The sequence below is a fragment of the Danio rerio genome, chromosome 16 (genome assembly GCF_049306965.1).
Source record: "Danio rerio strain Tuebingen ecotype United States chromosome 16, GRCz12tu, whole genome shotgun sequence".
In the NCBI taxonomy this organism is placed as follows: domain Eukaryota; kingdom Metazoa; phylum Chordata; class Actinopteri; order Cypriniformes; family Danionidae; genus Danio; species Danio rerio.
Genome location: NC_133191.1, coordinates 24,446,660 through 24,472,178, shown reverse-complemented (window position 1 = coordinate 24,472,178; position 25,519 = coordinate 24,446,660). Strand labels below are relative to the sequence as shown.

At 33.9% G+C, this 25,519-nt stretch overlaps 1 protein-coding gene across 1 annotated transcript in view; it reads right to left on the bottom strand.

Annotated features, from left to right (window-relative positions):
• efna3b (ephrin-A3b) overlaps positions 1-25,519 on the bottom strand; it is a 101,601-nt gene that overhangs the window by 8,379 nt on the left and 67,703 nt on the right. Inside the window, 3 exon segments of the mRNA NM_131854.3 lie at positions 1,879-1,956; positions 7,243-7,308; positions 8,755-9,041. Coding sequence (NP_571929.1) covers positions 1,879-1,956; positions 7,243-7,308; positions 8,755-9,041 — 431 coding nt within the window.

Here is a 25,519-nt window from a genome sequence, read left to right as displayed (position 1 = left end):
GTCTCAAATAAATTACTGGTCTACATTTTCTCATACGCACAATCTACATGTCCTTCTCATGTAAATAACCTCACGATTAACTCAAAAATAATACATTTACAAAATAAAATTCATACATCCACAACATCCAATTCGTAAATACAAAACACGATTTAAAAATACACAAATTTAATTCATAAATTTAAAATTCTATTCAAAAATTCACAATGTCGATTCATTCATTCTTTTTCTAGACGGCTTAGTCCCTTTCTTAATCTGGGGTCGCCACAGCGAAATGAACCGCCAACTTATCCAGCAACATTTTACGAAGCGGATGACCCAGCGACCTTCTTGCTGTGAGGCGACAGCACTACTTACTGCGCCACTGCTTTGCCACAATGCTAATTCATGAATTCAAAACACGATTAAAAAATTAACAAATCTAATTTGTAAATATAAAACATGATTTACAAATTCACAAATCCAATTCGTTAATTCAAAAGACGATTCAAAAAAACACATATCTAATTCGTAAAAACAAAAGACGATTCAAAAATTGACAAATCTAATTTGTAAATTCAAAACACGATTCAAAAATACACAAATCCAATTCATTAATTCAATACACGATTAAAAAATTAACAAATCCAATTTGTAAATTCCAAAGACGATTAAAAAATTCACAAATCTAATTCCTAAATTCAAAACACGATTCAAAAATTCACAAATCTTATCAGTAAATTTAAAACACGATTTAAAAATACACAAATCCAATTCGTAAAATCAAAACACGATCCAAAAATACTCAAATCTAATTCATAAATTCAAAACATGATTCATAAATACACATCCAATTGGTAAATTCAAAATACCATTAAAAAACAAAATAAATACATAAATGTGAACAGTTCACAAATACACAAATCCAATTCATTTGCCTAATTTTTTTTTATTTTTACTTGTCAATTCACAAATTCTTTGTTTAAAAATTTACAAATTAGATTTTGTAAATGTATATTGTGCAGTGCATGTATGAATTTTATTTTGTAAACAAACCAATAGTGTTTTTAAAAGCAAATAAGAAAAATGTATTGCGTCTACATTGTTTGACCTCGATTTCACTTTGCTTTTTTACCTGGTTTCTTAAAACATCCTTCGTCAAGCACCGTACTAGGTGAGCTACTGAGCAAACTGACTTCTGCAAAAAAGCCGCCCATACAGAGATAGACAGGCAAGGTCTTGAGTTTTTACACTTGTGATTTATAGGATCATGAACAATGAATTCGATCATTGATTAAGTGCTGGCATCCTTAATTTAACTATAAACATTGATCATCAAACAACGTTGACAGCGTTTGTCATACAAGCTCAAACATGCTTGCGTGACACGTGAGAACCAATGGGGTTCATTGATGCATGTCGTCTGACATATTTAAGCTTCTGAAAAAAACAATGCAGGTGTTCCTATTTTTGCTTGTGTATTTTTTATATCTGAATAAAAGCATACACCAAATCTGTGCATCTTATAATGGGATCTTGTCTTTACGGAAGAATGAATTTAACTATTCAATTGATAAGGATGTACTTTTTGATCTCTTTTTGAGAGTTTTGGTGAATCAACTTTCCTTGAACTTTGGCTTCATTAAAAATATCTTTATTGGTATTCTGAAGATGAATGAAAGTCTTATGTGTCTTGGAAAAGATGAGAAAATGATCACCAAATTTTCATTTTGCGGTTGGCTTATAACAATAAACGCTCTTACAAGTACACACATGATTTATGAGCAAGCATGCTGAGATGGCACAGAGATTTTGCGTGTAAATGTCAACTTGGTCAGTGATTTATCTGCATGTGTTTAAGTGTCAGTGTGGTCCGTCTGCTGTGTGTGTGTAACTCACCGAGGTCGTCGATTTTGATGTTAGGTCTCAGAGTGTAGTCTGGCTCTGTAGGCTGAGGCTCATCATCTGAATCAGACGCTGGAAGACATGAAAGGAGAATCAGAACACAGAGTCTCTCAAGGATCTTATACAGGCTCTTAGAGGACAGGTGAATTTATTTGTAAGCTCCTCCAGGTTATTTAGTAGTGCTGGGTGGTGGGTGTGTTGGTGTTCAGGCTACATTCAGTATAGAAATGGGTTGAGAAGAAAATGATTCATTGGTCTGCTAGTTGACCTGCTGTCCAACAACTTCTATGGGGTTTACTAGGGTATAGTGTGCTTACAGAAATTTGCAAACATTTTTTTTAGGGATATCAGTTCAATTTTCTTTTGTCTGTCATTTGTTTTCTGATAATGATTGTCTGTAAATCTGATGTAAAACAAATAAAAAGCAACACTTATTTTAGCTATTCATTGTAAAATCCAACACATTTGAATATAAAATATCTGCGTACAAAAAAATACTTTTCAGCATACACTTTTGCTTGGTTCCACACAATTGCTTCATGTTGTCCCAACACAAATCGATTAAATTTACTGTTTTTCACAAATTAATTAAAACTTCCCATTTTTTTTACAAATTTAGGTGGATTTATTAAAAAACAATTAGGCTGTCCCAATAACAACTTTAGAGTTGTGGTATTTCAAAATATTTTAAATAAATAATTGCACAAATAGCAAAAGTAAATTTTTGAGTGCAGAAAAAAACATTTTTTATAATGAATTATAAAATTTACTACAGAGAAAGGGTAAATTAAAAAAAAATAGTAATTTGTAGTGGAATTTCTATACAGAAATGGGAGAAAAAATATATTTAGAATTTTTAAATGTTCTATTGATTTAAAATGAAGTTTTTCATTGAAGATGCTTTTTTAAATATTCCGAAGAAAAAAAGCAGTTGTTATACAGGCAAACTTAAATAATCAATGTTTCTCTAATAAGAGCCAGAAAACATATATCAAGTCAGCTAAACAAACAACAATTCAATTTTTAGAATTACAAGCCCCCTGTATATTTTTCCTCAATTACTGTTTAATGGAATGAAACGTTTTTTTTTTAAACATTTCTATAACTAATTTCTAGTAATAACTAATTTCTTTTATCTTTGCCATGATGACAGTAAGTAATATTTTATAGATATTTTTCAAGACACTAATATTCAGCCTAAAGGACAGTTTAAAGACCTAAGTTGGTTTATTTGGTTAATTAGGCAAGTTAGCGTAACCAGACATATCATTGTTTAACGGTGGTTTGTTCTATAGTCAAAAGAAAAATGCTTTAGGTAGCTAATAATATTTAATATTGAAAAGATTAAAAAATGTTTTTATTTTAGCCACAATAAAACAAATAAGAGTTTCTCCAGTAGAAAAAAATATTATCGGAAATACTGTGAAAACTTCTTTGCTCTGTTAAACATCATTTGGGAAATATATAAAAAAAAAAAAATATATATATATATATATATATATGTACAATTTGTCAGAACAACGCATTGAAAAATCTAAATAAATGTTTTCAAAAACGTTATTATTATTATTATTATTATTACTATTATTATTATTATTATTATTATTATTATTATCATTAGATCTTTGCATTTTTGCATTGCATCAATTTAGCAAAAAGTAAAATCCCTCACTAAAATGTTACATGTGTATTTTTGTTGTTTTTTAAGATCAAGTTTAACATAAAATCCCAAAAATAGGCCTTTTATTTTTTTAACTCGTGTGTGTGTCTGTGATTGCATTTTCCATATACAGTATGTGTTTAAAAAAACAGTACATAAGCTAAAATGATACATGCAAACTCATAGTATTTCATAGACAAAAAAAGTACACCAATGACCTTTTATTTGCTTTAAGATCCTGTAGTAACACATTACTACCCAATGAGGCCGCAGAAGAAAATTTCTGATCGAAAAACAAGGTACCAACTGACATTGATAGGTCATATTAAGTGATGATGACAACCTAGTACATCCAGATTCCATTCATACATCGTCGTGAAATAGGTTCATAAATTGAAATGCAGTGCCTATTTAACCAGTGTGCGGTTTTTGGATGCACCTTTGGTCTTAAATGTCCCCCATCATTGAAAATGAATTCTCCCTAACCTATGGCATAATCTAACCTCATCATCTCATTAGTATGTAGTTTTCCTTATAAACACATCAGTCCTGCTTCAGCCCTTTGAACCGGAGGCTCTGGAGTTCAGACTCGACTGAGCGGGACTAACAGATTCATCTTGACACGAGAACTCGGAGACTCTGAGCAAGAGGGCAGAGGTTAAGACAGCACACAGTATGCTCTCTTCTGCCTCTCTCAGACATTGACTGAGCTAGGAGATTATTAATGAACATGAGCGCTGACAGAAAGAGAGGGTGAGGGGTTAAAATAACACTCAGTGCCAGCAAACTGACTGAGGGAGAACATGAATCCTGACAGCACCTGGAAACAAGACAGAAAGAGAGAGAGAGGAAATGACAGAGGAAGAGCGAGAGAATGGTTTATAGCGATTGTGTGGATTTTATACCTAAACAGTCTATAAGCCAAAGTGTACTCATCCGAATACACATCCTTTTAAAGTAAACTCCATACAGCGCTGTAGCCATTTAACTAGTCGATTACATCACAAAAAAATGTTTACAAAAACAGAGTGCAAATTCTAGTATGAAGTGTCAGTTTAAAGGGCTAGTCCACCCCCAAAAATGAAAATTATGCTTTATTCACCCTTGACTTGTTCCAAACCGATCTGAGTTTGTGTGTTCTGTTAAACACGCAAGAAGATATTCTGAAGAATGTGTATTTTTATATTCTAGTTAAGGCAAAGGCCAAAAAAATGTTCGTCCAGTAAAAAATTTCAGATAGTACGATAAAATTACGATAGGTAGCCCAAACTGTCTGTCAACAAATGTAGATTTGTGTATCTGCACACCCTGTGCACATAGACAGATATGTCATGCAAAGTGTTTTTTTACGAATGGGCTATATGCACAGAAGTGTAGTTCAGCCACTTAAAAACTTCAAACGAAAAATGTATGTGATTATTTTCAATTTTAAAAGGTATCTTTTACAGCATCAATGATGTAATTTAATTAAAATATAGTCAGCTGACAATAGACTCAAGCATTCAATAGTTGTTTAAGAGTAAAATGAGGTGAAAGGCTGTTTAAACACAAGTAAGCAGCAGTGAGTTAAAGTGTAGGATGTTGTCTTGGTAAGCGTAATGTAAAAAGTGATGTGGATGACAGGATATTTCTGTTTTTAGCACTCCTTTTTTTTTGTTATTCAGCTACCCCGCCGTCCTTTCAACAACTATGCTTAGGTTGGACAAAGTGCTTGAAAAAGTGCTAGATAATAGTTTTTCAAAAGGTTTTTAAGTTTGGAATTATAGTACTATAATGTTTGCTCACTGGTGAATGACATGACCTAGTGTTATAAAGTAGCCTATGGCCATCTATTTGGTGTGTGTTCACGTCTTCAGGAGGCTCTCGAGTAGCACTACAGCGTAACAGCCTTACACTAGTAAAATTAAAGCTAAATACAAAAATGACATGTAGCTGCCACAGAATGCTTAGTCAGAATATAATATATATATATATATATATATATATATATATATATATATATATATATATATATATATATAAAAAAATTTCATTTTATTTTCAGCGAGTCATTTGTGAATGAATCTCCATTATGTCTCGTTAACTTAACAATATTAAGACAATATTACAAGTTTCTAGCACTGCAGCACCTTGTCATATTTCATTTACATTGTTTGCTTATTTTATTTAACAAAACTAGCATAAGCTTAGTATTTAGTGAGTCAGTCCTACTTATGGTCAGTGCAGTAAGTGACAGTATTATCATCAATACTTGTTTAGCACAAAAGTTCGTAACATACAAAAAACAAAATCTTATCTATGAAATGTTCTGCGTTTGTGCTTTGTTTTCTTTGTTTGCTCGCTACTACACCTGTACACAGTGCTAAAGTCCAGTCTTTAAAGTCCCCAAATTAGCTTTATGTTGACTAGTCCGGTTGAATGACATTTGACCTGAGAGCACTGTACAAATGTGGTGGTGTTATTGATGCATGCTCAGGGCCCGTATGCGATATCTAGTGTATATATCTATGTCCTCTGTATAGGTTCAGTAATTTTAGTTTGAACTAAAATAACTGTTCATAAAGCTAGGAGGATGAGAAAAAATTATAATTAAAAAAACGACAATATAAGTCATAAAAATGATAATGGAAGGCTGAGGAAAAAAATCTAAGAGGAAAATGCTAAGTTTAGATTACATTTTAAGATGGTCTCACAGCATCTGAACTTCTCAAATATTGGTGAAAATATGTGCATCTCTACAACAGGTATATTGAACGAGTAAAAAAAAATCTTAATTTCTGAAGCATTTAGATAATATAACCTGTAATTCAATTTTCTGCAATAACAACCTATTTAAATAACTATATCACAAAATATATGATTACCATGAAATAAAATGACTCATACCGTGAAATAAAATTGATTATACCCCCCTAAAATGCGGTCCTACAAACATTTTTAAATTTATAAAACTATTTGCTAATCCATAGCAGTGTGCATATACTTTAAAATCTATAATCTGCCACATATATTCACAGTATGTTCTGATGAGGGGGTTAAAACAGGGCAGGAAATAGCCTATTACTACTAAATTATGATGCGCTTGATTGTAAAAAAAAATCTTGATAACATTACAAGTGGATCTCAGAAAACTGTGCAAAAAGGCAGAAAAAAGGCACTCCATGACCCTTTTAAATAGATGCTTTCTTTATAATGAGACGAAGGGTTTTAGCTATGTTGGAAGATGCATAAATGAAAAAAATGACCTCTAATGTGGAAAACAATTTGGCAAATGTGATTTCTCATGTCATCAGACATGCCCCTCTTTAAAGTCTTTAATAAACACCTTTCCGACTCCAAACTTTTAAATGGCAGAGTAGGGCTTAACAAAAACAAAATTGGAAACTTTCCAAGTACATTCAGAGCGACACGTACACCTGGCTGAGAATCTCTGCAGTGCCAAACAACAACATTAAGACATGAAACCAAGAGGGGAAGGAGAACAGGAGAGTGTGCTTTCTGCGCAAACAGATTGATTTAATCCTCGGAAAGACGGAGAGTAGAGTTAAAGAAACACAGACTGAGTGCACTTCATAAATAGGCGGACGGCTGGATCAATTCACTGAAAAATAGGATGGCTGGTTGAAATGATGAGATGATGGATGGGAGTATGATGGAGTGATGGATGGATGGACAGATGGAGGGATAGAGGTCGATACCTGTTGAGCAGCAGACGTACACTCTTAATCTCAGGCAGCTCCGGCCGTGGTGATGAGTGGGTGTGGCTAAAGTAAAAAAAAAGAACAGCAAATGTCAATCATTTGTCACACATCACAAATACGGCTTATCTTCTAGGACTGTGATATTCTGCTATATGGTGCTTCTAGAAATAACAATAGGAGTGTCTAGTGTCTAAAAGGGAGCTTGTACTATTGTATTTTAAAATTAAAGTTCCTATCAATTAAGTAGTGCATAGTGTTAGCAAGGAGATACAGATGTATACAGATGTAGTAATTCATATTCAAACCATTCAAAAATAGGGAGTGTCATACAGGCGAATAATAAAATCAAACTACAAATAAATGACAAGAACAAAAAAGAGTTCACTAATTTCATAATAAATTAATTTCACAGTAATTAATTTTACCACAAATCCTATAAACATAGGAAAATATTTTAATACTTTTGATATTATTTTAATAATTTAACCGGTGCCCCTGCTTCCCCCACAGTCCAAAGACATGTGGTACAGGTAAATTGGGTAAGCTAAATTGTCTGTGGTGTATGATTGTAAATGAGTGTGTATGGATGTTTCCCAGAGAAGGGTTGCAGCTGGAAGGACATCCGCTGCGCAAAACATGTGCTGGAAAAGTTGGCGGTTTATTCCGCTTTGGCGTCCCCGGATTAATAAAGGGACTAAGCCAAAAAGAAAATGAATGACTACATAAATACATATTTTTAAATGCATATCTAATAATAATAATAATAATAATAATAATAATAATAATAATAAATACAAATTTCAACAAAAAAAATAGTAATACTTTTAATATAACTTTAATAATTCGATTTTACTTAAATTCATGTTTAAATAAATATTCAATAATAATAACCCTTCAATATATATATATATATATATATATATATATATATATATATATATATATATATATATATATATATATATATATATATATATACACTGAAAAAATTATTCAAAGATGATTCCTAAGATTTACACATTTTTTTACGTTAAGTGATTGTAAACAATTTAATTGTGTTGAATTTAAACAAACAAATTAAGTTGAACATTATTCAATTTAATTTGTTTGTTCAAATTCAACACAAATAAATTGTTTGCAACAGTTCTGCATGCAACACTTTTTTTCAGTGATATATATATATATATATATATATATATATATATATATATATATATATATATATATATATATATATATATATATATATATTCATTATAGTCAAATTAGACAAAAATATACACATCATTAGTGGAAGATTATACATAGAAATAATATTTTTGCATTATGAAACTCGGAAGCATATAACTGCTCATGATAATGTAGTGAACACAATAAAAAAAATCAGAAGCAGAAAATATTATTCTATTATTTTTATACAAATTTATCCTTTATAAGTTGACCTTCTTGAATGCAATAATTCACAATAGCTGTGATACAGTTTATTTGCAGCAGAGTGTATATACTCACAGATATAATAATACTCCTGGCCAACGTGAAACTCGTAGCCGAGCGAGAAGGCGCTGTAGCGCTGGAACTTCTCTGAGAATTTGATGGGAGCATGAGGGGCGTGAGGACGGTTACACTCCCAGCGCTTGAAGCCTAGCTGTGGATCACAGGTCCGGTAACCGCGATAACTGACCATGTAGAGCACATACTGTTCCGCGATGCCCCTCTGACTGCTGTTGTAGTGAGGACAGTAGATGTCCAGATAGTCGTTGACATTCACCTGCAACGTGTAGCCCTCCTTACGAAGTCTGATGACAGAGAAAAATACACAAACATTATTGTCATTATCATTATTATTATTATTGTTGTTGTTGTTGTTGTTATTATTTATTATTATTATTATTATTATTAAATAAGCTAAGAATAAATACACACCTTCACCTAACTACAGTAACTTGAAAATTAATACACAAATGTTTGACAGATGCATGACATATTAATAAAGTGTATTTCTGGTATCTCTGTAACAACTAGTCAACAATCTTCAAAGTTATCTGCAATTATTTTACTACAAATTATATACTAATTTTTTAAAGTGTAAACATTTAATGCAGTTTCTCATAAAATGGATCGGATAAAGTATAACTGGATTGTAATTTATTAATTCCCAATTAATAAATAAAATGTATAATTTATACACCTTTTATTAATAATTACAATTTTATTAATAAAAAATAAATAAAATTACATTCTTGCTTTCTTCAAAATATCTTATTTTGTTTTTAACAAAAGAAAGAAACTCATTAAGGTTTGAAACAACTTAATAGTGAATAAATTAAGACAGAATATTTTTTTTAGGTGAACTATACCTTTAATGACCACACTGTTAAAGTTTCTTGTAAATTACACAGTATTAAACTGTGATATGAACTGTATTTTACTGAAGCAGAGTTATGCAGTATGTTACTGTATTGTAAAGTTGCATTGTGAAAATTACAGTATATGCTACAGTAAAGATACAGTATACAGTACTGTAAATACATATAGCGCAAGATGTTAATGCTGTTAATTTAAAAACAGTATTTTGCTGTAAATTATTTTATAGTAAGTTACAGGCAAACTGTTGCCAGTTCTCTGCTGTAGTTTCTACAGGAAATTGTTAACCATGCATGTGATGTGACAGAAAACATGAATAAAGCTTAGAAGAATCACTCGCATCTTGCAACAGCCAAGCTTGAATGTAAAACAACAACTACACATGCCCCCACATTTTGAGGCAGTGAAGCATCTCTAATTTCAAAAGGCAAGAGGTCGGTTCAGCTGATTTCACAATCCTACAAAATGCAACACAAAAACGGCTCCCGTACAGACCCTGTGACTTCTTGTAAAGGAAATGAATCCAGTGATCCGAGCCATTCACTGTTTAGATTATTCATCTAGCTACAGTTAGAGTATAATGTTAAGAGGTGGTCAAGAGGGTATTTTGAAAATCATCATACACGAAACTCGCAAGGTTAAAAGGAGAACAAGTAAGTTTTCACATGATGATGGATGCATTTTCTTCATGTGGAGTTCTGGAGAATCAGAACAAGCTTGTAGCAGACATTTGCATTTGGAGGAAACTCCCTCGGGCCTGAGGGACTGACTGAAGGTGAGCGTGAAGGAGGAGAGACGACTGATGGCTGTGTTGGGACCCAAGTAATATATTGTTAAACCGCTCCAATGCACAGTTGTATTGTATAGAAGCCCATTTCCGCCACAGCACGAAAATAAATAAATAAATAAATAAAAAGTAATTGTGACTTTTTAGCTCTACTTTTTTCCCCTCACAACTCTTGTGGGGTTGAGTACGATCTCCCTCGACTGGAACATGTACTGGTGCATGGCAGGGTGATGACCTTGGTTGAGCCCAGAGACTAAACAACTACCCAAAACAACAGTCTAAATTTGCCCGATGCTAAAACACTGCTCAGTTTATGGTCCTGGATTTTACTCATGAGCTTTGTGCGCTCATTGCGTCTGTGTTGTTTTGTTTTTTCATTTGCACATCCTGTCATCCAAATGAAAACATACTGTAGGTCAATTAAGGACAAAGGCTTACTGGTGGATTGATTGCCAATGTAAGCTATGCTTGTTTCTGAGAATTTGTGAAAATCAACATAATTTTTTTGTCTGGACAAAAGCGTTTAAATAAATCGAACTAGAACATGCAGCTTTGAATTGCTAGATAAGTAAGTAAGCTCTTTCAATTCACTTCTGATTCATTTGCCTATGGGGAAATAACTAGGAATAGAAATTACTTGTAAACAGTCAAACTATTTGTTCTACAAACATATTTAATGACTAAAAATAATAAGAAATAATAATAATAATAATAAATAAATAATAATAAAAATATAATAAGACAATAAGAGAATACCAGTTTACAATATCAAGCGGCATAACAAGCTTTCTAATGGCTAAAAAAATCTATGGAAATGAGTGACACTAGAAATCTCCAAGCCGATAAAGTTCCAATGACTGGGCTCGCTCTTGTGTGAAGAATAAGGTCGATATCTAGCACTTCTGTTTATTTTTTTTTCTTCTCATAACTGTGAATTTATGTTTCAAAACTCTTGAGTTAGTGTCTAAGTTTGTAAACCAGTGTTGTTCTCACCAATGAGATGTGTCATTCATTCATTCATTTTCTTGTCGGCTTAGTCCCTTCATTAATCCGGGGTCGCCACAGCGGAATGAACCGCCAACTTATCCAGCAAGTTTTTACGCAGCGGATGCCCTTTCAACTGCAACCTATCTCTGGGATGGCATCCACACACACACTATGGACAATTTAGCCTACCCAATTCACCTGTACTGCACGTCTTTGGACTGGGGGGGAAACCGGAGCACCCAGAGGAAACCCACGCGAAGGCAGGGAGAACATGCACACGCCACACAGAAACGCCAACTGAGCCAAGGCTCGAACCAGCGACCCCGCGACCTTCTTGCTGTGAGGCGACAGCACTACATACTGCGCCACTGCTCCATTGAGATATGTGATAAATTTTAGTCTGTTTAGAAATACTTCCTTGTGAAAATGAATGGAACAAAAATAATGTAACGGCTTGAACCCCTTTTTGAATCAATGTAAAAATTAGTGTAAAAACTAAGTTCAGTTGGCAGCATTGACAGGGCACCATGAGTTAGTTTGAATTGAACCAAACCTCACAGTTGTAAAATGAAATATAAAATTTTTGCCCCCAGGAATTACCTTATTTCTCACAATTATGACTGTATTTAACTCAATACTGACATATTATCCTCTGATTTCAAAGTGTCAATCACAGTTTAAAGTGATGGTTTGAACAAAAATAGTAAATTCCTCATTATTTAGGCTACTCATGGTTAAGTGGTTCTAAACTCATTTTTTTTTTTTTTTTTTTTTTACTTCTGGTTAACTTAAAACACAATATTCTGAAGAATGCTGGAAAAAAACAGCCATTGACATCAATATAGAAACAAAATACACTGGAAGTCAAGATCTCCCCCCAACCCCCCAAAAAGTATACCTCCTGAAGCTCCTAGTATACCTCCTGTCCAATGGCATTTTTTAACTTGATTTATTATCAACTCGAAAACAGCAAATGCCAAATAGAGAGAAAAGCATTTGTCAAATGCCTTTTTAAAAAGCTATTTACAGTTTTTCTCAGTCGCTTTGGTGCATTTCTCACAACACTATTTACATTTGCACAACAGGTCATGCATTTCTCAAAACAATTAGTCATTGGTGCACATCCTAGTAGCAGTTTCTCATTCCTTTCAACAAATTGCAAATGCTTTCGAACATGCATCAATTGCTTTCATTCAACTCTCTGCTATTTATAACATTATCATCTGCTTATGTCATGTCAGTCAAAATGAACTAAACTTGTAAATGCTGAATAGTCATTCCATATAAAACTAACAGTCCTCATTTCATTACTTGAGTCATTACATACAAAAATGTTGAACTTGATGTCAAAATCGGTCAAGCAAACTTTATAAAAAAAAACTGTATTTTCCTAAAAATGTCTTTAAAATTGAACAATTTGATGAATGATTTACAGACCTGTGTATGTTGCAGGTTCAGTTCCGATATGTACTGCAATATTGTTTACAGTTGTGCACAGTTCAACCCAAAGGAAGCTTATGCTTGTTGTATATAAAGGTGTGTTTATTCTTTTGCACAATGCTGTGAATAAATTAGGATTGTAAAGAGCAAATGCAGAGTAAAATGTGAAACATACATATTCAGTGTCTTGTACTCAGATACCTCACTAAATGCAGTGATGTCCAACTTTACTGTAGTTTTCAAATGGCTGTGCAAATAGTATATAGCGCTGTCTGGAGCATTTTCAGCAAGTATCACCAAAATCTGACTTTTTTGCATTGAAAAAATGCACAGAGTAAACTGTCATAATGAAAACATGACTAAGCCATTTGACTATCTTGTTCATAAACAATGGTGTCAGGACTCTTCATTTTGATGATACTGACACTTTGATTGACATGAATACTTGCTTTTGAGGAATGAACTATCCATTTTGAGCATGTGACGCGCTTTTGCAGGTTATCAGTTTTGCAGCTTGCACTAATTGTTTTGAGAAATGCATTAACTGTTGTGCAGAAAGGCACTGGTGTTGTGAGAAATGCACCAAAGCGACTGAGAAAAATTTAAATTTAAATTATCTATAAATGTATGTTTTTATTGTTTGATTAACCAGCGTTTTAAAACATGTACAAAACTGTCTATTTATTTGTACAATTTGAGTTTTTTTAATGCATTTTATCACTTTATTAGATGACATTTAAAATCACAATTTAAATAAACACATTTAAATGTTTCTATTTATTGGTTCATTAATTGTCCATTTAAATTGTGATTTATTTATACACATTTTAATGATTCAATTATTAAATTGATCTATTGATTTATTTTATTTATAACCATCACTCCTGGTCCTCTTTAAGTGCTCAATAGAAGAAAGAAACTCAAAACAGATTGTAACAAGAGAATGAGCAAATGAAGACAGAATGTTCATTTGGGTGAACTAGCCCTTGAACAAAAATTTAGAATGAGGAAAAAAGTGAACTGTGAACTGTAAACCCAATTGTGTGACATAAACTCGCAAAAGTGTGTCAGAATTCATTTTGTAAGATAAAACATTTCAATTGCCTTTAAAAAAATATTTAAAAAAATATCTGTGGCAGAAATGTCGAACTTCCTGGGTCTCATCAGTCAATGAAAATCGCATAAAGCAATGTATAAGAACATCAAGAAGTGTGAACGCAGCTCACGTGGGAAATTTCTTACTGCTGCCTGGAAAAGTTGCACTGTAAGTGTCAGAATTCAAAACCCAACAGTGGTCCTTTCCTTGTGCACTCGTTTGTCAAAGTCACACAGCAGTGGCAACAGAGCGGATGGATGGAGAGCAACGGACTGTCCTTGACGGATGGCTGCAATAATAACGCCTGGCCAGCAGGTGTCAGTATTTAGACGAGCAAATGAATATCAATTTCTGCTCCTCGGTTCTAGGTCACTTCTCCAGGGAGATTATTATTCAATTATTAAATGAAGATCAAAAATGCTGCATTAACGCCGCTCCCCCTTTACACTCGTCTCTGATCCACTCATTCGATTCCTCCGCCTCACTTTACTTTTAAATGCTAATGTTGAAGGTGTGTGAGCGCAAATATTTGCTGTATGTCTGAATGTACATCTCGCCACACCCCTCCATACACTTATTTCCACAACATACCATGTACCTTGGGTTGTACTATAGTATCTTGATAGGTTTTTCTATAAGATACAACCTTCTTTAACTATTTTGTAATTGCAAAAAAAGAAAACTGTAACACACTGTTACACTCGTCTCTGATCTACTCTTTCTATTCCTCCACCTCACTTCACTTTTAAATGCTAAGGAAGGAGTGTAAGCACAAATGTTTGGTGTATATCTGAATGTATATCACGCCACTCCGCTTCATACACTCATCTCCACAACATCTTGGATTTTACTACAGTATTTTAGTAGGTTTTTCTAAGATATAACCTTCTTTAACTGTTTTGTAATTGCACTACAACTAAACTGTAGCACACTGTATTATTGAACATCGATGTTTTAAAATTGATAAATGCATTAAATTATTAGGGCATACATACATAAAATTACATAAAAATAATATAATAGTCTTATAAAGCCTAAAGTTTGTTTAGTAAAACAGCATTTTTTACTTTTACTTAGCAATAAAAATTAAATAAGTAAATTGTAATAATTAAATGAAATTTAAATAAAAAAAAATTATTGAGAAAGTTAATCATCTTTAGACTGTCAGAAACATAGGTGACCCTTTTTTCTTCAATTAAAGAACAGCTCTTTCTTAAAATTATTAAGATTCTTAAAATTCGAGTCAACACCCACTGTCAACAACAACATATATGCAACAGAAATTTAATACCATTGGCCTGACAAACATTAATACATTGAGGGTATTAGTTTCACTTAAATTTTCATCTAACAACAGGAACAACACAAGGATGTGCTAAGAGTATCATTAAAAACAATGCTATTTTGGGGCAAGTGAACTGTGTGTTCAATAGGCAATAAAAGTTCTGTTGTTAAACAGAATAGGCAGTGATTTTTAAGCGATATTTAATCAGTAAAAGCAATCATAAAACTAAATATTTTCATGAAAAAGCATATCAAAAGATGTTAAAAGGTAACTAATAATATGTAATAACTGATTTTGCCAGTGTTGCCGCTGGAAGGGCATCCGCTGCATAAAAATGTGCTGGATAAGTCGCCGGTTCATTCCGCTGTGGCAACCCCGGATTGATAAAGGGACTAAGCCGACAAGAAAATGAATGAATCAATGATTTTGCCAGTATTGTAAAAAGACATGACAATCTGCCCTTTCAAAGATTGCTATTCATTTTAGCAAAATGAAAATCATTCTTGAAAATGTTTTAAATCAATTAAAATCTGCTCTTTAAACCTCAACCGTTGCATGAATCTTTTTTTATTATTATTTATTTATTTATTTATTAAAACAGAAAACAGGGATTGACATGTGCTAGACTTATTTTATAACATTAAAGAAATATTTAAATTACATAAATCCATGTGCAGCATGTTTTTTTTTTGCTGACGACACAAAATGGAGCAAACCATCCCAATCCAAATACATATTTCAGTACAAATAATTTTATTAATGATACACTTTATTTTAGTTCTCACATTCAGCAAAAAAAAAAAATAAAAGTGATTGTTGGCTTCTATTTTAGAAGTAAAAACTGCCTTTCTTTTGATGCTAAAAAGAAGCTGGTTGATGCAACATTTATTTCAATTTTGGACTGCAGTGATGTTATCTATATGCATGCTTCGAGTCTGCATTGGATACTATTTACCATTGTTCACTAAGATTTATAACTAATTTTAAATTCCTTACTAATCCTTGTGTGTTGTATACTAGCGTAGGTTGGTCTGCTCTGTCCATTCGTAGGCTCAAGCATTGGTATATCTTTGTTTACAAATCTATATTGGGTTTACTCCCATCATATCTTCATAATTACTTTTGTAAAAAATCAGTTCTTAGCTATGGCCTTTAATCACAGGATATTTGTTTACTGTCTGTTCCTCAAGTGCGGACTGAGATGCGGAAAAAGGCTTTTAAATATGCAGCATGGAATAATCTACAAACAAAGTAGCAGTTTAAAGAATTGATTTCGCTAAATGCTTTTAAAAAAAAGAGTATAAATGATTTAGAAATTGAAACAGGCTTGTAGTTGTTTTGAAAAGTTTGTTTGTCAATGTGTGATTCTTGTTAATTGTTAATTGTTTTTTGCTTGTTGTCTGTTTGACCCATGTGACATGTGTATTGCCTAATCTTGGCCAGGATGCTCTTTTAAAAGAGAGTTTTAATTGCAATGTGCCTTTTCTGGTAAAAAATAAATAAATAAATAAATAAAAATAAATAAATTAATTAATTAAAAAAAATAAATAAATAAATAATAATATTCAAAATGCCATGCATTACGCACACTCAAAAACAAGAGTAGTCTTTAAAAATTAGTGTGCACACATTTTTTCTCTCTGTATATCTCCTTAATTACAAACATCCTTGTAGAGCAGCTGATAGCAGACTGGTGGAATTGAATGTGCATTTTTGTTTATATCCACTAGGAGGTGATGAAGAGAGCAAATGCAACCCACGTGGGGGATTTCAATCATAAAAAAAAAATCCTGCCTATTTTTAAAAGGTTTTGCCACACATTTTCTCCTCAGATCAGAGTAATTACTACTCCATCTACAAGGCCAAACTGGTAAAGCGATTTAGCTAACATTTGAACACATACACACTAGATTCACGTCAATGTATAAATGTGCACATGGACTGTGTGGGTCAAGCATGCAAGATGCTGAGCTGGGCAGCAAGGGATTTCGGGATAGCGGGTTAAAGCAAGATCAAGACTCAGTGGATCAATGTCACTACAAGCGAGAGAGAAAGACGGAGGCCAAGCTTCTCCAACAGAACAGAAGCCAAGAAAAGCAATAATACTATCTGAACACACAACTGCCCTTATAAGCGTTTTAGTTCGCTTCATTAATCAAATGTTGCACGTACACCAAGAAATCTTGTTATTACAGTGCACTTCTTGTTTTTGGACATACTAATTAAATTCTTCACCCTTTCCATGTAGAACCTGAGTCAGATGCACATTTCTCATAGTTACAGTACATATGTGCACAATGATTGTGCCTACAGAGCATATCTGTAATGAGAGAGAGGAAGAGAGAGATTGCAGAGCTGAATCAGCACCAAAGGAGAAACAGCAGATCTGCTCTCTTCCCTCGTTGTTCTTTTCTGTTCTTCTAATTAACCCTCTCAATCCACTTTAATTAAAGGAGAGCATCTGTCCTGTGAACAGTTGACAAAACATGTGAGTTGCATGTTAACTCACACAAACACACACACTCTTGTATATATGGTTTATGAGGACATAGGTATAAATTATTTTATACTTTTTATATGGCCTTACCCCACCCTACACCTAAATCCAACCTAACAGGAAACCTGTGGCCAAAATTTAATTGTCAAAATACCCCTTTATGTAAGATTTTTAAGTATTTTTGAATTGCGAGGACACAAGCCATGTTTTCGTAAACCACCTTAATAGAGTACAACTAGGTCATACAAAGACACAAAATGGTATAATTACTCCTACCAATGTCATTATACCATTCTATGTCTTTGTAAACCACAAAAACAAGTACAGACACACACACACACACACACACATACAGTAAACACACACACACACAATGCATTATTTACAGTACACCTGCAGATCCACTGATTACTGTGTGTACTAAAGATAAGTGTTTAGTTAACATGCACACCTCTACATTGAGTAATTTAAAGGGCACCTAGGTTACCCCTTTTTTCAGATTTAATATAAGTCTTTTGCGTCTCTAGAATGTGTATATAAAGTTTCAGATCAAAATACCCATCAGATTTTTCTTTATACCTTTTACAAGATGCTGTTTTATACTGATTTCCAGCAGGGGGTGGTTTTGTCGTACTGCACCTTTAAGCCGAGTTCTGCCCGCCTGCTGTTTCTATATGCCTTCCCACGTGCTTTAATCTCCTCCCTCAGCTGCATCAGACAACAGACAGACTTAAAGGAAGAAGGTCTCACGTAGCGTTTGTGAGATACTACAGTAAGAACTAACCTTTACTAATCAGTATTGTGAAGTTGCATTGATGAGTCACACACAATATCGTTACAAAGTTAACGCGCGCGCCCACGCACACACACACACACACACACACACACAGATACACACGCTGACAGACAGAGCGCGCTTAGCTTAGTTAAGGCTAACCTCAAGTACTGTGTGGATATCTGTTATGCTAATGTACAAAATAAACCTGATTTAACTTCCACAAACCGGGATTGAAGCATCTTCTTTTATAATTGTTCTGACACGCGGCTGTGCTGATGAAGTAAAGCTGAAGTATAACGCTGTAATTAATTACACACATACTCTGTTTTAAAACACTTTAAACATGTGAAACTTACTCTTAATCACATTTGATGATGATTGCTGATCCTAGCGAACAGAACAGACCTTTTATTCCCGGTTGCTTTGCGTATGTCTGTCTGGTCTTGTTGACATATACACGTGACTACCGGAACATGTTGATGCGCGCAGCTGTCAATCAATTCGGTGGGCAGGGGGATCGCACACCTACGTAATGGTGCGATCAATTTGAAAACAGCTCCAATTGGCCGACCCTTTTTTTTGTAGTTAAATTGAAAAAAAAGCACTGGGTGTGTTCTCACCCCAGTATGACGGTCTATACACTATACCAACACACAGATCTGTCCAAACAGCTTGAAAAGTAGATTTTTTTTACCATAGGTGCCCTTTAAGCAATAATATGTCAACAAGATTGCTGTTGTTTTGTTTACCATGTGATTGATCCACAGGCTATCACAGCTACACACATATTCAATCCATTGTCAAATTATACATCAAGAAGTTCACGTTTAATAGATTTTATTACAATATTTCTAGGTATACCTTGTCTAAAATAAGCTGCAAATTGCAAACAAAGCCAACACCATTCTGAATGACAGCAGTTTCTAAATTAATCTGTATCATAAATCCCTTTGGTTAATGAGTCAGTGACTTACATTCCTGAATGAATCAATGTTTTTAACAAATGGCTTGATTAAACAGTTCAGTGATTCATTCAATCTCACTTCAGTCCTGAATGAATAAGTGATGTTAAACAATTAGGAAAAGATTGACGGTCTCACTCACTTATTTCTGAATGAATCAGTGCTTTGAACGAATCACTTAAGAAAAATGATTCACTGAACAGTTAAGGGGGTTGCACACTAGATGTGCGGCATCATGCAGCAACATGTATTTTAGAATTCTAAACATTGAGAGTATGCATCAGGGTACACACACTTGCGCTGCAAGTCAGCGACTGTCTGCAGTGCCCAGCTACGCCTTATGACACTGTTCATATTTCTGCCACGCCACAGAGTGCCATCTGAATAGTTTCATTTTAAATAACATGTGAATGTGCGCGTCTGGTGTGTGATACTTTCAACATGTTGCAGCACTGCGCATCTGGCGTGCGACCCAATTTAATTTGTTGAATGAATCCATTTTGAACAAATAGCTTGTGTACAGGCCTTTTTTAAAGTAACAGTAAATTAGTTCGGGCAATTTTCCGGAAAGAGAAGTTGTAACATTACCGGTAATTTGCCGGAACGCTACACTGTGAGAATGCAGAAGAAAAGAGCGCGTTCACGTTAGAACACACTGATGTGAGACGTCTACTCCAGCCAACTAGAACATTCAGACACATTCACATCTGCGCGGTTTATGAAAATAAAAGTCTTTGGATACTTTCCAAACACATTTAGCTGCTAGTTGTTGGTCAGATAACGTTTCTATGTTCCTTTTTAATGCCAACTATGAAAAAATAAAAATAAAGATAAAATAAATTTCATAGTAAAGTGTTTTAAGCAAATAGTGTATTTGGTCTGTTTAGAAATGAATCAGTGTTCATGAAAGAATCCCTTGTGAAAATAATTTAGTTATTGCCCTTATATAGACAGTCACTTGTCGCCATCTAATGGGGTAACAATGTTATCTTTTTCAACTCCTGAATGATTCAGTTTCCAAAATAAATAATTAATTGCTTGAGTAACAAACCCATCAACTAACTCACTTATGTTCATGAGTAAGCCAGGGTTTCTTAAGAAATGTCTTTAGTAAATGATTCAGTGACTCACTTGCTACATTCCTGAATGAATCAATGTTTTTGTTTTTGAATCAGTTGTTACCTGTGACCACCTTCTGGGGTAACAACCAAAAGGTTTACACAAAACCTACAATAAAAAATCATTTTACATTTATTATTTCATCTATTAATTATTTATTATTCAATTTTCCTACTGAAGATCTTCAGTTTTTTTAAAGTCATATCTATAAGAGTGAGCAAAGACATGGTGCACAATCCCCATTCCAGTACTTATTCTTCCATGTTTCTTTCACGTCTCCTTTTTGTGTCTCCCATCAAATTATTTGATGATTTTGCCCCTCTCTATCCCTCTTTTTTCTTCACTTGTCCTTTAGTTCCTCCTCTCCGCCGGTAAATTATTGAAAGGTTATTAAATTCAGAGGCATCATACAGCCGCTGGCACAAACACACACACACACACACGTGGCTGCAAATGTGCCACATGCCACCCCAATAAATTTAATACGCAATTCCACTCTTCGCAGCCAAACAGACGTTTACTATTCACTGAGGTCAGGGCAGATTTTTAATCAATCAGACTTTCTCAGAATCTGTGTTTCAGTGTGGTTTGGTTTTAAATCTGCTAGGGAATTGATATGTGTTGGTGGAGGAGAGTTCAGTCGCTGTTACCTGCTCTCAAGGCCAACCTCATCACTTCAGCATTGTGTGTGTGTGTGTGTGTGTGTGTGTGTGTGTGTGTGTGTGTGTGTGTGTGTGTGTGTGTGTGTGTGTGTGTGTGTGTGTGTGTGTGTGTGTGCGTGTGAGCGTAAATCACAGAACCTCCACTAACTTCCCCTCGTTTCAAAGCCCATTTGCCACAGGCAATTAGAAAGCAACCAATCTCTGGTTCTCTCTTGCTTTAACTCCTCTCTGCGGCTCATTCTCTACATCTCAGTTCTTTCCGCCGCTCTGTCTTCCTCTTCTCTCACTCTGTATCGATGCAGTCACTCAATGTCACAGCCATGATGGCCAGTTTTAGCCTTTTGAACTGTACTAATCCAACAGATAAATTCACACTCACACACACACATACACTTTCACACAAAATGTCACTTTCTGACATTGGTCGATAGTAAGTTAAAAAAAAAAATCTTCTTTTTACCGACCAAGTACTTGGATTTGTCCATATTTGAGCAACCGGTATTTTTAGAGTGTGCTTAGTATAAATTATTGATTACTATTTTTATTTTATTTAAGATTGTATTATGTTTCAGCAGGTAAAAAGTTATTTAACACTTACTAATTCAGAGAGTAGCTTCTCATTTCTTAAACAACCATGTCAAAAGACACATTCTGTGGTCATGGAAAAGATGATTGGCATGCCTCAAGCAAAGAAAAGATCTAAGGAGGTTGCTAAAACTACTAAAACTGGTTTAAGAACTGCCCAATGCATAAAACTGAAAGGATATATCAAAGGATAGATGCAAAGAGAAGTTAACCACGTTGACAGGGTTCAAGTTTGGTGAGGAAAAGTTACATAAAGCGGGTAAGACAAAAACATAATCTAAAAAATTTAATAAAGAAGTAAATAACAGGGTAGAATGCGGTAAAATCTAAAAATGTGGTAAAAGTCAGGTGAGAGCTTACTTTTTCTGGATTGCTTTTTAAAACTATCAGTTGGGTTTAGGGAAATGGGTATGCAGATCTATTAGGGCTTTTGAAAACACTATTGGTTGGATTTAGGGAAGGAGGAGGGTGGATCAATCGGTCAGTCAGTCAGTCACTCAGTTGACAGCAGTCTCAGGTGGATTTATGTGAGAACAACAGGCGCAAATTGCACTCGTAAGAGAAAATTTAGATTTCAAAAAATGTACACAGCTGCCATTAGTGCATTCGCGAAAACAAAAATTAAACATAGCTCCTGGGACGTGTTTGGCGGTCTCCAGGATGTATATAGAGGTACATTTAGAGAACGAGCCTGGGTAGGAAAGAGTGGTTCCGAGAGCATGAGAAATCATTTTTTTATAGATGAAATGGCCTCCACAGAGTCCAGACTTAACCCTATTGAGAATCTTTATAATGTACGGTAATGTGGTATAATGTGGTCCGACTCTCCCATCAATAATTCAAGTGAAAACAATAAAAGAATTAATAAAATGGTAAATTAAATGACGCCACATCAAATGTGTTGTAATCAAACCTTAAGGCAGTCCAACAAAATGAATTAGCATGTGCAACTTCTTTATTTTGATCAGACATTATATACATATAGTTAGGACAGTCTGTATAGATAGATACAGTACTGTATGTATATTAAACAGTACTATTTTCAACTATATGCTTTTACAGCGTATGTATGCTTTAACCCTTTAAAAACATAGATACTACTGTAGTTCACTTAGAATCAGGTTATTAAATGATTTTTAGTATAAGTTTTTATTTCTAAACAAAATTAACACATTTTTCAATCTGAATTTTACTAATCCAATATATAAATTCACACACACATACAAACACAAAGTATCACTTTTTGATGTTGATCAATAATACCTGAAGCTTTCCATCAACCCAGGAGAGTTTGTTTATTAAACAGAGTCCGCTGATATGATTTTCAATAACTACAATATTTCATCTCTTCTGATATATCATTCGAGTCTAGCCATATTATTTGTTTTCCCTCAATCACCTCTACATTGAGACTGATGAACTGGCTTCACCACATACACACACACAACACGCAATGTCCTCACTTTACTGTTTATTACCCTGTTTCTTCTGAGCAACAATGAAGATATGACTCTCTCACTCTCCTCTGCATCTTTCCTTCACTCCCTCGTTCTCTTTTTATTGCAAGTTCAAGTAAGTTTACAGAACACAGTTCCCTTCTGAGCAATGAAGAGTGAGAATATATGCGCCTGCTGAGCCTTGTTTCAGTGTGTGCACTTGTGTGGGTGTCTCTGTTTATTCCTCTGTTATTATATATGTTATTATATTAGTGGAAGCTGTTGATCTACCATAATGCACCTGGAAAACAAAGCTTAATGTAAACGATATCTCAATTATCATGCTTGGGTTGTCAACTTTGGGATTATGCATGACTCAGGTTTTGTTAATTATTGTGTGTATGAGTGTAATGTGTGTTGTCATGGTTTAGACTTTGTCCTGAATTGAGGTTGTGTTAAATGTGTTGATTAAGCTCAGTTTGGCGTATCGAGCGCAACAGTAAACGCCCATTTTGACAGCAGCCTTGGTTCCGGAAGTGTTTTAGTATTGATTTTCTCCATAGGGATTTTTATAAAGCTCTTCAATAAAGCGTCTAGGCTAAGAACCAAACCAGCCAGCTCCAAGATGAATAACATCATCACAAAATATTATCCTAAGATAAAAATTGCAGGTGAAAAATTGAGAAATTTTTAAATATTTTGAAAGGATTCTGTGATGTACTGCTAATGACATATCATGTGTTGTGCTACAATAACATATTTGTTTGTCATCAGTGCATATATTTTATATAGTTTGTAGAAAATACATTTATCCAGCAAAAATGCATTACAATAATCAAAAGCAACAATTTCTTCCAAAAGATTCTTTTGAAAACATTAATGCTGAGTTCAAATCATGTTCAGAATTGAACATGACTTGATTGAACTGTTTATTCTATTTATTTCTAAATGATAATGGGTGATGAATTACATTAAAATATACTAATTAAATAAAAACAACAATTAAAAAAAATACTTTGATTCTACCCACATTTAGAGAACATAGAAATCTGTAAATACATACTTAATTAAACTATATTTTATTATATTTATTCATATTATTCATTACTAGTTTTAGTAAATCCCTAAATTATATATTATATATATTCTCTTCCTCTTTTAATTTTATTCAGTTTTTGTTTTCGCGAATCCACCAGAGGCCGCTGTGTACACTTTTTCAGATCTCAAATGTCTCTTGTGAATGGCATTCGCATCTTCTGTTTTTACATAAATCCACCAGAGGCCGCTGTTGATTGACTGATTGACTGAATGACTCCTTCCGTAAAACCCAACCAATAGTGTTTTTAAAAGCACCGATTTGACCAGCGCCCACCCACTTCCCTAAACCCAACCATCAGTGTTTTAAAAAGCAATACAGAAAAAGAAAAGCCCTTGCAGCAGCCTGCTTTTTACTAGGTTTTACCACATTTTTATCCTGTTATTTAATTGTTTATTTTATTTTTTGGCTTCTGTTTTTGTCGAACCCTGTTGTCGTGGTCAGCTCCTCTCTCTGCGTCTCAAGTTCACTGACATACATGTTAGCTAACTGGACAAACTGGTAATAGCAGGAAAGCCGCCCACATGGAGTTAAGCTTTGAGCTGGTCATACCACCGTTTAGCATTTGTTTTAAAGACGAAATGCAGCCATTCGTACTTCTGGCTACATAGTTTGCGATCTCCAGAAACGTATTTAGGGCTACGTTTTTAGATTGAGCCTGTTTTGGGTATATATTGCTTTATATTTTTATCATTTTTTACCCTTGTTTTTCCATTAGGACTATTAAGAGTAAAGTATTTTATACTTGAAAAAATAAAAAATATATATTTTATTTCAGTTTATGTTTTTATTTTTACTTAAAATAACAGGATACTGTGTGGGCTTCAGTTTTCAGATGTTTATGTGTTTTATCTTGTTGAGCTAGTTTAACTTTTAACAAGTTTATAGGTAGTTTTCTGGAAAATAATGAAAGTTGTGTCACAGCATTTGAAGACAACTTAATGATTCAGATATAAATTACATGTTAAAATATACTAAAACGAAAACAACAAAATAATAATAACGTACATCTGGCAGTTGTAATTGTCAAATATACTGAAGTCATAATAGATACTAATCCTTCCCTTGTCTGTCTTTGTGTGTTTCCTCCCTGTAGCAAAGAACAAGCACAAAGGAAGATCTGTGTAAAAAGCTCAGTTATTTCTTCTAGACACCAGAGAGCAAATGCTTCTCAGATCTT